Raw genomic sequence first — 13,052 nt, 5'->3', positions numbered from 1 at the left:
TGCCCATTTTGTTTCGAAGCTAACGAGCTGTAATTCTTTGGTCATAGGTTTGGAACGCAATTCCTTTTTCACCGCATGCAGTGCTACGTGCACTGTCTTTTCTTTCACTTTTTTTAAATTAGATTCGTGGCCATACACAGTTTACATCATGGTGCTGGACTTAGATTTATTTCGTGCTGATAAAGACGGAAACCCGGATAAAATTCGTGAAAACCAACGTAAGAGGTTCAAAGATGTAGCCCTTGTGGACACTGTAGTGGAGCAGGATACCCTTTGGAGAAGATTGCGGCATGATGCGGACAATTACAACAAACTAAAGAATGTGTGCAGCAAAGAGATTGGTCTGAAGATGAAAAACAAAGAGCCGGTGGGGGCTGAAGACGAGCCGGTACCAGCTGAAATCGCCGAGAAGCTGGTCGATCTGACGGCCGATGATTTAAAACCTTTGACTGTTAACCAGATTAAAAAGGTAAGAAGAAGCTCCATGTAATTTTCATCAATTAGACTGTGCTTAAAAATTTTGTTACATTTCATAACCAACAATTGATGTGACTTGTTTTCCATATGGTACATTAAGTTGTCCTACTGTCATTCTACTAGTAAACAATTAATATTATATTTACATAGTTGCATATGATTAATCACACACATAATTATGTATTTCCATTAGCTTTAGTCTTTTCTTACTTTGTATGCAGTGAATGTGTTAAATTTGTTTTTTTTTAGTATTGCATCATTCAGCAGTTAATTAACTTCATTTTATTGCAGTACTTCACACCTTTGACGTCCTATTAACTTGGAAATAATGAAATCTAAAAATTTTATTATCATATCTTTAAGTTATTTTTTAAAGGACATTATTTCCAGACTAAAAATAAAATATAAAAAATACTTTTTTATCAATTAGGTATCAGAACAAAAATTAAATAAAATTTTCAATTCTTAATTATTCCAGGTTAGAATTTTAATAGATGAAGCCATCACAAAGAATGAGCAGGGTCTCCTGGCAGCTGAGAAGGCTCGTTCTTCAGCTCTCCGGGAAGTGGGCAACCATCTGCATGAGTCTGTTCCAGTGGACGATGATGAGGACCACAACAAGGTGGAGAGGACACATGGAGACTGCACCTTCAGAACTAAATACTCCCATGTGGATCTGATCTGCATGATTGATGGTAAGGATGAATATTAATTGACTTTAAAGCTAAAATTATTAGTCTTCTTCAGGTTTGACAAATAAATATTCTTAGTATTCTTAGTCTTAGTAATGAAATTATCTCTAAAGTTCAAATCTGTGTCTTATAAATAAAGATTAAAACTTTTAATGATTGAGGTTAATTAAAATTAAGTAAAAAAAATGTGTACTACCTTAAATTTCTAATTCTTTTAAAACATTATGTGCATGTCATGCTATCAAGTATAAGACCATTTCACATGTACACTTAATTGTTTTCATTTATAAGAACGGCTTGTTTAAATAACAATGTTGTGAAACAAAGATCTTATGATAATACAATGGTCATACAATGGCACAAAATTGCTTAGTTTTGTACATGTCTTTCATTGTACAGGTATGGATGGCGACCGCGGGACGGCCGTGGCCGGCGGGCGCGGGTACTACCTCAAAGGTGCTGCTGTGTTCCTGGAGCAGGCCCTTATCCAACTCTCGCTTAGGATACTGCTGAAAAAGGGCTACACACCACTCTACACTCCTTTCTTCATGAGAAAAGAAGTATGTATGATATATTAAGTGAATATTCAAACATAATACTACCTTAAAAAAAAATTTAACTGTGTTTTTTGAAACAATCAAGTTGAATGTTTTTAATGAAAGTCGCAATACTGTGTCCAAAAAGAAATATTCTCCTCCAGAATTTGTTTTGCCAAACTCGAATATTCACTTGAAAAATGAAAACCAGTATTAAAAATACTTTAATCTCATTACAGGTAATGCAAGAAGTTGCTCAACTAGCTCAATTCGATGAGGAATTATACAAGGTGGTGGGCAAGGGATCTGAAAACAAAGGCGACGTCGCCATCGAGGAGAAGTACCTGATCGCCACGTCGGAGCAGCCCATAGCCGCCTACCACAGGGACGAGTGGCTCCCAGAAGCATCTTTACCTATTAAGTAAGAAAATGATGAAAACTTAGAAACCAACAGAAGCTTTCTTTTTTACAATCTTGTTTAAGAATTTTCTGCCAGTGTCGTGTAATAACAACACCTAAAAAGAAATACTGCAAGTTGCCAGGATTCCAGTTAGAGTATCACTTGTGAAAACCTCTCTACAGCAACATTGCTGTCATTTTTGACGGCAAAATCTTAGTGCCAGAAGTTTCGCAAGATACGTATTACTGCTGCCAGTGTTAATAGTACAGTTGATTTATAGTGGTAGTTTACTATATTATGATATTTTACATCATTTATTATTGAGACATTAAATCGGATCAATATTTTCGTCTTTAAATTCTTTCAGGTATGCAGGTCTCTCTACGTGCTTCCGTCAAGAAGTTGGTTCTCACGGACGCGATACCCGCGGTATATTCAGGGTACATCAATTTGAAAAGGTGTGCTACACATTTATTTTATTTCGTATTCATAAAAAATTGAAACATAATTAAGTGTACTGGAACCAGAAATAGCAGTAAACATTAATAAATTGTACTCAACATTAAATTACCTACAAAAACAAAGAAACAATAAAAAGTAGACCTTATCAATATGGAAATTAAAGTTCAAATTCCATTGCTCTTACAGGTAGAACAATTCGTGCTGACATCGCCCCACGACAACGCATCATGGCAGATGATGGACGAGATGATAACTAACGCGGAGGACTTCTACAAGCTGCTGGGTATCCCCTACCGCGTGGTGAACATCGTGTCGGGCGCGCTCAACCACGCGGCGGCCAAGAAGCTGGACCTGGAGGCCTGGTTCCCCGGCTCCGGCGCCTTCCGCGAGCTCGTGTCCTGCAGCAACTGTCTCGAGTATCAGGCTAGGAGGCTGCTCGTCAGGTAAGGTCATACCAATATCAAGATTTTGGATTATTTTTATTGCAAAAGTAGTGTACTAGGAAGGTAAAAACTATTTTTTGTCCCTTGTTAATCAGTTACATTTGTATTCCAAAATAGTATAGTAGTCTTCTTAAACTACTATGCATTAGTAGTTAGTCGTTAGTAGTTAAATGCTTTAAGTAGCGATTTTGACAATTCCAATTACCACATAAACCACACTCGTTGCCATAACCTCAATAAATTCCAGATACGGTCAAACCAAGAAGATGAACGCGGCGACGGAGTACGTGCACATGCTGAACGCCACGATGTGCGCCACCACGCGCGTCATCTGCGCGGTGCTCGAGGTCAACCAGACTGAGGAGGGCATCAAGGTACGTCTAATTCTTAGTTATAATCGTAAAAAAAACAGCTTTGACTTAACAGGAGTTTTTTGACTGGCCTTCGTAAGTGATATGCCTCAGATAATGCTTTGACTACTTTTCTGGACTTAGACAACGACTAAAGGACTATACTTCTGGAGGGAGCGAAAAAAAAAGGAAATATGTATGGAAATAAAATCCACTTTTGCATTTTGGTGTAAACTTCAGCCTTATACAACAACTTGTTATCACATGATTTGTAACTCCAGCCAGTCTTAAGCGATGCCAAGCTAAGAAATATATTGATGCATAATGTAATCGTCGTCAAACATCATGATGAATAATTAATATAACAAATAAATCTGTATAAGAATCACCGTCTTAAGTCGAATTTATTTCTCCAGGTACCTGAAGCTCTAAAACAATGGATGCCGGAGCAGTACCAAGAACTGATCCCATTCGTGAAGCCGGCTCCCATCGACTTGGAAGCCGCCGCCGCCGCCGCCAAGAAGGGCAAGAAAGACAAGAAATAAGTTAGCTAGCAAAATTACAATGTCATTCCCGCACATGAAGCATTTTATTTATTTGTTACGCTAAGCTTAAATTTTATAATGATTAAATGAATGGCCAGAATATGAAAATTTATATATTGTGTTTTATTTTTCCCTATAGTAACTTCAGGTTCCTTTGATAGGCTTCGTACAATCTTAACTCTTACAAACATAATGTTGTTGGCAGTACTACAGAGTACAGACAACTGTCGTAATGCACGTATATAAAGGTACAGTCCCGGTCGTACTAAAATATTTCATGATTAGGTCAACATACAGAAAATACCCTTACCATAACTATGTCACAAAACGTTGAAACTGCAAAAAACATAAGTGGGTTTTACTATTTACACTATGACTATTTTTCTTATCTAATGCGGACCTTCCTCGGTTTTACGGAATAACAGGATACGCAAGTTATCCAAAAATAAGTTATATGTTTTATTTAATTTTGCAATTATGAACTACAGTCAAAGAGGTCGAATATAGAAGCGTCTCCGATTGAAAAACGATTATCTAGATTTACCGAGATTTTCCGGCTTAGAGGAGTTGCCTGCGTTTGCTTTCATAAAAACTGGTTTAGTACAATTATTTTATTAAAGGAGAATTTTGACGTAATATTTTTTTGTCGCTAAAATGTCTAAAACTTTAAACTGTGTTTCTATCCACCCCGAAGATGCCTCTATTTACCCCGTTACCCAGGTGTGTTGGAAAAGGCGCTGAATTTCAATGAATAAATAAAATATGTAATAGTCAGCCTCTAATCTAATGAATGGGAAGTTAGTTTAAAGTGCCAACTACTACGGGAATTCCTCAATAACAAGTACACTTACTGCGTACCATGATAACAGATATGTGTTTATCTGTATGATGTGTACTCATTGCTAATATACGATCTTATCATTTAAATGTTTAGTTAAGTGGAGAAATTAGTGCAATTAGAGGTAAGCTTATCACGAGCATGTAATGTTTGGGACTATCTTTTCTGTTCCAACCAAAGTGTGAAACAATTTGAGTAGACAGGAGTAACAGGCAGTGGCGTAGCTTGGGTCACTGTCACTCAGGCGGTCCGGCCCTCCGACCCCTTCATCGCTACACCACTCACAGGTCACAGGCAAATCCTAATGTATCAGAAACATATAACAAATTACTTTAACCTCCACTAATACTGGGGACCCGGGGGACTGCCAGGTTCTCTGAAAGCAAGTCTGTTGCAGGAAGTGAGACGGAGCGCTACACATCGCTTTAGCAAATGAAACAGTAAGCCCTCTGTTCGAGTATGCATCCTTGCCTTAACCGGCTTATAGTCTAATTCTACTATTCTACACTCCCACGCAACGAAACAGCTGATCAACTAAGCATAATGAAACATCATTCACATTTTTCGCGTTTATTGTGACACAAATATCAGTCAGCGCCGATAATATGTAAAGCAAACTTACTCTAGAACATATTTACATTCGTCGAGATACAAAAATGATTAACAATAATCTCTCAGAAAGTGAGTTTGTATACTGGCAAAGGAGGATGTTAAAAATGGGAAGTATTTTGTAATAGAGCCATTGAAATGTCACTAATTCAAAGAAAAACTTTCAATAAGAAAAACCGCTGGCCAAAATCTATTCGTCCTTCGCCGTGATACAGACATGTTAATACGGGACTTTCGCATAACTAACTGCTACTTTAAGAAACATTCAATAGATAGATTGAAAACTGTCTACAACGCACATGCGTGGGCACGGTAGTATAAAATATTCGTCATGCAAAAATCCCGTCTGAACGCAATAGGTATAAATTATCATATTATACATAAACTGTACAAAAAGGAAAAGCAATCCTCATGCTGTGAACAAAAATCGATTAAATAAATTGCATTATGATTATACAACTGTGAATTTCTACAACACTTCACCAGTGCAAAACTGGGGACCACCAGCTGTTAAAGTAAGACTCTTGCGGTTGTGGAAAAGAGACGCCCCCGTACGCCGTGTATAGCGCCGTCTCGCTTCTGCAACCACAACAGTACTGCTTTCAGTAGCGGTGGGTCCTCAGGCCTTATAAATAAACTATAATATATTTTAACACTATATTAAACAATTCGTAGTTTCAATATTATTTATAAAACGTCTACTTTTTATAATGAGTAATAATTTTAACATAGATCATATTTACAGTCTTAGTAATGAAAAATCCGATTAACAGGTAACACAGTGTGATAAAGTGGAGTTACTCTGCGCTACATTTTCAAAGCAAAATTGTGAGTTCTAATAAAACTCAAACAAACCTCTAACTCCCTTAAGGATGTGCCATGGCGTCATGTGGTCATTACTATGGTATGCGCTCGAGTATTCTTGTGGTTCAGCATAAATATGTTTAATACATTTCATAAAACTAGAACAAGAAATTAAATGGCGATATTATGGCGTCATAGGTAATTGTGGTCACGCAAGTCTTAACGACTATTATTCATATTTATTGTGATCAATCATAATGAAGGACTCACTCAATCCTCTACAACAGTAAAAACCTACGCCATGGCAGTAACAAAGGTTGATTACTTTGATCATAGAATAATGATAACTGGAAAGCCGATTTCCCACTGCGAACTGAACTAAGTTTAGTTAGGATATAGAGCACGACATGACGCCAGCTATCCAGATAAACTATATCTCTGTAGTTTCGAGTGAAATATGTGTGAAGATGATAATTCGCGCGGATAGTGTTTATGCAATACATTCGACGCTAACTCTTGCTAGAAAAGTTGGCGTCGAATGTGTTATACACTGGCTCAACTATGGGAGTGCGACTAACTTAGTTTATTAAGCAGGCAGTGGTCAACCAGCATTAACGGCTGCCTGCGTTAAGGTGCATATAAGCTACGATATACTTTGAATTGAATGTAAATGCTATAAAACTAACACCATTAAATAGTTAAGCAACATATTTATATGCATAATAAATGTGCCACTTAGACCATATTTATATTTTATATGTATCAAGCTATACATTCACAAATTTAGTATGATTATTATAAATTGAATTCCACACTAATACATTTTTAGACTCTCAAGTACTTATCAATACCACATTGCATAACAGAAATGAACAAATTGCAGTGCTTCTTTAACATTATATTACAAGAACAGTAAATAGTCAAATATCTACAATTATCCCTTGCCTGACCATGGCACAATGATTACACTATACAACCAGATCACAACACCCAAATAGAATTTCAGATGATACATTGAATTTGTATTATTGTCTACCACTTAAACCCTGATATCTACGAAATATTGTTTACTGATAAGACTGTTGATACAATGACTCATTTATTAAGTTATCAAATGATTGTGATAACAAACAAATGAATGAAAAGTGGCTAAGTTTTATACACATAATATATGATATTATTTTTTTTACTTTTTCATTTGGCCTTACCCAAATACTGAAACATTAATATCACCTTAAATCTTGTGCTGTCGCTGGTACTTTACAGTGTAAAGTAGGACTGCCATTAATGGCTGAAGTATGATTCAGTATTCAGATCTTCTAATAAAATGGTATGTTAACATCTTAGGTCAGTGTCACTCAACCTTTTCTGCAGAGCAAGCTTAGTCTCATGTGATATATCTATCTGTCCTTCCATCATATTTCCATTCATTTTAATCTACAGAGTATATTATTAGGTAGAAAAACTTTAATAATATAAATAGATCAGGTTTGCTTGCAGATTAACTTAATACCTGCAACCATAACTTAAGTTGAGTTCATTCTACAAACTGTTTTTTTAACTGTGTTTAAAATGTTCCAAGTATTAAGTTAATGTGCAAAAAGACATGGTTACAATAACTACAATTATATTATAAACAGTAACTTTTTTTACATTTTAACATTGGTATTTACTACATTTACGTATGAGATAAATGGCATCCACTACATTGACAATAATACCTATGATCTAGGTCTACATCCTAGCTCTAGTATCTAAGATTACATAGTAAATGCAGGATGTTCAATATATAAGTGCAACTACAATATCTACTACACCTAATAAAGTAGAAAAGTGTTGCCAGTTCTTAGCATGTTGGTAAACATTTACTTCACCAGTCACCAGGGGTATTTAATAGAGAAAAGTAACTCATTACGTAACTACTAGTTCTTTACATAAAACAAGATAATTATCATAACATTATTATACTATTGAAACTTGTATTTATTCAGAAATATGCCCGTTGCATTAATACTTTTCTCCTTTGAGTATAGTATCTTTATTAGGCTATTTCATATTGAAGCTAGAATATATTATTATATATATATTTTGCATGATTACAATAAATTTACAGTTATCATTTTGTTTATACAATGAAATAGGGCAAACTGTGGTTGTCACTTATCAGAATTTAAATACAGTATGCATATTTATGTAGTCCTGTTGAATTATTTTGACATTGCATCCACTGCACCCAAAATAGCAGATTACCACATCAATAATTACACTGAAGAATTTCATCAACCAATAGTCCTGAGGATATCTGCCTCTCTATGAATCCATCTCGATATGATGTCAATAATGTATGACTCATCACCATTTACATACAAATCACATAGTCTTTTATTTCTGGCAAGTACTTAAGGGTACATTGCCAGAAACATCGCCACTATTAGCACGCCAACTGAGCCTTCTGCCGACACTTGTGCATGAGGGCACGCAGGGTGAACTGCCTGCGAGCCAGAGTGCGCACTTGCTTCAAGAATGTATCCAAATCAATAACTTCCTTACGCAGAGCCTCTCCCATATAGTAAATAGCGTCTTCTAGAGTAGCTTCTTCAGCAAAAGCATTTAACAGTTGTGAGTAGAGTGGGGCAGTAGTGACCACAGCCTCATCAACATCAATGCCCTCCTGTTCCTGTAACCGGTCTATAGCTGTATGCAATTCCTTCTCTTTCTCCTGCAATATAGTTACGTTTTTATCTAACTCTGCTCTCTCCCTTTGCAACCTTGACAGTATGTCTTCCAAGCGAGATTTTCCTTCACAAAGCTCTTTCTGTGTGCGACGCAAAGTTTCCAGCTCGGCTTGGGACTGCTGAGACTGTTCCTTAAGTCTCCGGCGTAATTTATCCTCCACAGCAGACAGCAGAGATGCTTTAATGTGTTCCTCTGTGATAGTACCTCCAGCCACATCAGGTGTGGGTCCACCATAGCCAGCAGCCGGAGGGTATGGCAGGGATGTTGCAGCAGCAGGTGGATAAGGCATGCCATTTGTACTAACTGCTCCAGGATAAGGAGCACCATAACTTGGATAAGGGAGATTTGAGGTAGTAGGATATGGAGCTGGTGTTGGATAGCCTGGCTGAGGAGTACCCTGAGGAAATGGATACCCCGTGGGCTGAGGCATAAACGAATTAACAGGGTATGGTGCTCTAGTCTCGTTCCGCGGTTTAGAATAGACTGGCGGCAGCTCTCCAAAAGCAGTAATCATGCATTGAATAAGCTTCTGCAGTGTAGAACCGTTTTGGGTCCACTCGTGTAGAAAAGGAAGGTATACTTTGCCGTTGCTATCTACATATTTAGAAACTTTGATGGACATGTCTGACGTGGGTTTAACAAAACAGAGCGGCGCATTTTGTGGATGAGTGTCCATAAGCCAAATGCATACAGGAATATTGTAGAAGGCTCCTTTATAGTTAACCGGGATAGTACCCTCTAGATTTAATAAGTCTTTCCTAGCGCCGTTGTTGAACACAAAGGCTTCCAGACGATAGGTCAAACTTCTGTACACTTGAATTAAATTAATCACTTCACGAGCCGTGTAGTCGCGGTGTTTATATTTCGAAAGATATTGTTTTAGCACTACGTCGTCGTTAGCCATGATTTATCAAATTCTAGAAACAAAACTGGTAACGAAATAAAGCAAATTTTAAGAATTCTGATTTTACGAATGAAAATGTTCCACAATCATAAAATTACAGTCAGAACAATCATCGAATAAGTTCACAGATTATTTAAACTGTGAGATGGTGGGGGTGGGGATAGAACAGTGATGTCATTATACCGTATTTTTTATACATGCAATTCTGATATCTAAGGAATCAAGGTTTTTAAACTGGCGTTATGATTGTAAATCTGTTGGACACTTGATCATTATAATCGAATAGTTATAAAACATATTATTATATTGATAATTCTTTGTCTAATAATAACTAAAAGCCTTCATACACGCTTACATGTAGAACTTTAAACCGATTAAAAACTTCTCCTGAATATAACTTATCCAAACAGCATCCCGACATTGATAACAACGTACGTACCTACAAACAATCAAACTGTGTTCAGAAACGCCTTTTTTTAAGTCGATTAAAAAATCAACATTGACTGATTACTTTTCTTGTTTCATTTGATTTCTTGTATTAAGGCGATTTGATACCGATATATTATGCATACATTTAATAAAAAAGCAGGTGTATAATTTTATCTAGTAAAATCATAAAACGAAATGTTGATCCAAGAAAGCAAAAAGGCTTGGCAACTCAACCGCTACTAAATTAAAAAAAGTCATACGTCAATGATCAACTGACATAATTCCACACTTTCTTTTCCCGGTGAGCTGTCAACGTTGCGATACGTTCGACAGTAGTTCGCCTTTTTAATCCAAGTTAATCAGCTTGGTTTCGTTTAAAATACGTTAACTTGTATTTTAAAAATACAGCACAATGCCGCCTAAGTTCGATCCAAATGAAATTAAAATCGGTAAGATTGTAAAACCGAAGCTACATCGATCATAACGTTCCAAGTGAGTGTTCAATTGTTCTTCAACATAGTGTGTTATTTTGCAGTAAACTTACGATGCGTCGGTGGAGAAGTCGGAGCCACCTCATCGTTGGCCCCCAAAATCGGTCCTCTTGGTTTGGTAAGTAATTTTTATTAGTTTTAAGTCAACAACATTCTAACCTCAAAACATCGCATGGCAGTCCCTAAAACACAGATAAGGGGGCAATAATATATCTATAACATTAGGAGACCACTAGATTCATTAATAATTTGTTACTAGTTTTATTTTGTATTAATTTTTCCAAAGAGTTTGTTAACAAACTGCACTATTAGTGCAATAATTTAATCTAGTTGTCTCGTCGTTATTGTTATCATCCTGGGGGGTGCCTCCCTACCAGGCGCGTCCTTCCGGGTGGCGGATGGAAGGAACCCGCGACTCAGGATAATTTCCCTGTCGCGGCTACTCCGAATGTCCAATAAGGAGTCGCGGACCAGGCAATGTGACTGCCATGCTTCTTTTAGGTATTTGTTTACACTGTTGGTAGAGTAAGTAGAACATAATATATGTAGAATATAATATATTTACTTGTAAGAACCAGGAAACTATTAAGTATATCTTTTTTTATATTTCATGTATCATATGTATACCACAGGCTGCATGGATAACTTTTATACATCAGACAACTAATCTGTTTCTAACTATTCCTTTATTAAATTCCTAGGAATCCTGCTGAAATACTTTGGATGTTTGGACATCTATTTTAACTGATATGGGCTAAAACAAAGTAAATATCTAGCCTGAAAACACCTTCATGCAGTTCTTCAGAATTTTCAGCTTAGTTATTACATGCAATTAACTATTATTTCCTGCTCACAGTCCCCCAAGAAGGTTGGTGACGACATTGCCAAGGCTACCAGCGACTGGAAAGGTCTCAAGATCACAGTGCAGCTGATTGTACAAAACAGACAGGCCCAGATTTCTGTGGTGCCATCTGCAGCTGCCCTTCTCATCAGAGCACTTAAAGAGCCACCCCGTGACCGTAAAAAGCAAAAGAACAGTAAGTAAATTGACTACAGTTATAAGTCCAAACATAAGCATGACAATGTAATCTGGTTTATATTTTGAAAATCTTTATTATCAAACATTAATCTGCTTAAAATATGCATTTAGAACATACATGTATGCATTAATTTAATTATCCAACTGCACATGCCATTTTTGAACTAAAACAAATTAGTGGTTAGGTTAGCCAGGCCTGGCAGGCCAGTCATCCTGACTGCTATACTGAAGGTTGTGGGTTTGATTCCTACCCAGAACAATTAATGTTTTTGCAATGAGAAGGATAATTTGTTTTGGCTCTGGGTGTAATTTATTATTGGTGTGTGTTTTTAGAAAATAAGTATGTTTAACAGTTGTTTAGTCCTCATAATACAAGCATTTTTATTTCAAAAATCTTGAACAAAACATTTTTACATTTGTTTGGCTTAGACTCAATGGCAACATGTGAAAGTTGTGGAATATTATTATATTATTATTTTCTCATTTCAGTTAAGCACAACGGCAACATCACCCTTGAAGATGTCATCAGCATTGCCAAGACCATGAGGCCCAGATCCATGGCCCGTTACCTGTCCGGTACTGTCAAGGAGATCCTTGGAACAGCACAGTCTGTTGGATGCACTGTTGAAGGCAGGGCTCCCCATGACCTCATCAATGACATCAACAGTGGTGCTCTTACCATTGATGAATAAACTGAACACCTAGTTTAAATATATTGTTGTTTTATTTACTTGGCAACATCTAATTAAAAAAACCCTATAATTCAAATGATTTGTAAACTTATCTTTTCTGAGATCTAAAAGTTCACAAGAGACACAATTAGTGGTTGGTTTTTTTTATCTGATAAATACTTTTGAATGACCGCACTAATCCTTTGTCAGTTACACTCACTGATTAACCATCCTAAAGAAGCTTACCTATAGGCCTTTCTCAAAAAATGGGCTGTCACTCCCGAGTGCTCCTGAGACCAAGCATGTACCTGTCAAGTGCGTTTTGTTATTCCATTAATCTTTCTACAACAAAACATTATTATAAATTCAGATTTACAAGAAAAGCTGCTGGCTGGTTTTACGGATCCATTGTGGGCAATAACCACTCCATTTTAGGCAATTGCAATGGTAGAAGAACCCTTTGATTTGTTTAATGAAACTAGCACGTTTTGTACACAAGAATAGGTAGGTAAATCGATTTTTGTGAATCTGAAAGGACGATCTTTTGTTTGAACACAACCATTCATGAAATGCCCGAAAATGTTTTGTAATATTAAAAAACTGTTTTGATACCGCTACGACGCAGT

At 36.6% G+C, this 13,052-nt stretch overlaps 3 protein-coding genes across 3 annotated transcripts; 2 read left to right on the top strand and 1 right to left on the bottom strand.

Annotated features, from left to right (window-relative positions):
* Positions 1-55: 55 nt before the first annotated feature.
* LOC113505465 (serine--tRNA ligase, cytoplasmic) lies at positions 56-3,938 on the top strand. Its single transcript, XM_026888185.1, has 8 exons — positions 56-469; positions 956-1,172; positions 1,569-1,729; positions 1,945-2,126; positions 2,473-2,563; positions 2,754-3,010; positions 3,258-3,384; positions 3,777-3,938. The coding sequence occupies exons 1-8, from the start codon at positions 149-151 to the stop codon at positions 3,903-3,905; spliced, it is 1,485 nt and encodes a 494-aa protein (XP_026743986.1). The 5' UTR covers positions 56-148; the 3' UTR covers positions 3,906-3,938.
* A 1,359-nt stretch (positions 3,939-5,297) lies between these two features.
* LOC113505472 (tumor susceptibility gene 101 protein) lies at positions 5,298-9,936 on the bottom strand. The gene has a single exon (XM_026888197.1). The coding sequence runs from the start codon at positions 9,794-9,796 to the stop codon at positions 8,588-8,590; it is 1,209 nt and encodes a 402-aa protein (XP_026743998.1). The 5' UTR covers positions 9,797-9,936; the 3' UTR covers positions 5,298-8,587.
* Positions 9,937-10,494: 558 nt separating this feature from the next.
* On the top strand, positions 10,495-12,468 carry LOC113505482 (60S ribosomal protein L12). The gene is made up of 4 exons (XM_026888209.1): positions 10,495-10,674; positions 10,761-10,834; positions 11,573-11,753; positions 12,245-12,468. The coding sequence occupies exons 1-4, from the start codon at positions 10,638-10,640 to the stop codon at positions 12,445-12,447; spliced, it is 495 nt and encodes a 164-aa protein (XP_026744010.1). The 5' UTR covers positions 10,495-10,637; the 3' UTR covers positions 12,448-12,468.
* Positions 12,469-13,052: the final 584 nt, after the last annotated feature.

This window comes from Trichoplusia ni, chromosome 2 (genome assembly GCF_003590095.1).
Source record: "Trichoplusia ni isolate ovarian cell line Hi5 chromosome 2, tn1, whole genome shotgun sequence".
Classification (NCBI taxonomy): Eukaryota; Metazoa; Arthropoda; class Insecta; order Lepidoptera; family Noctuidae; genus Trichoplusia; species Trichoplusia ni.
This window is presented reverse-complemented; position numbering and strand designations above follow the sequence as displayed.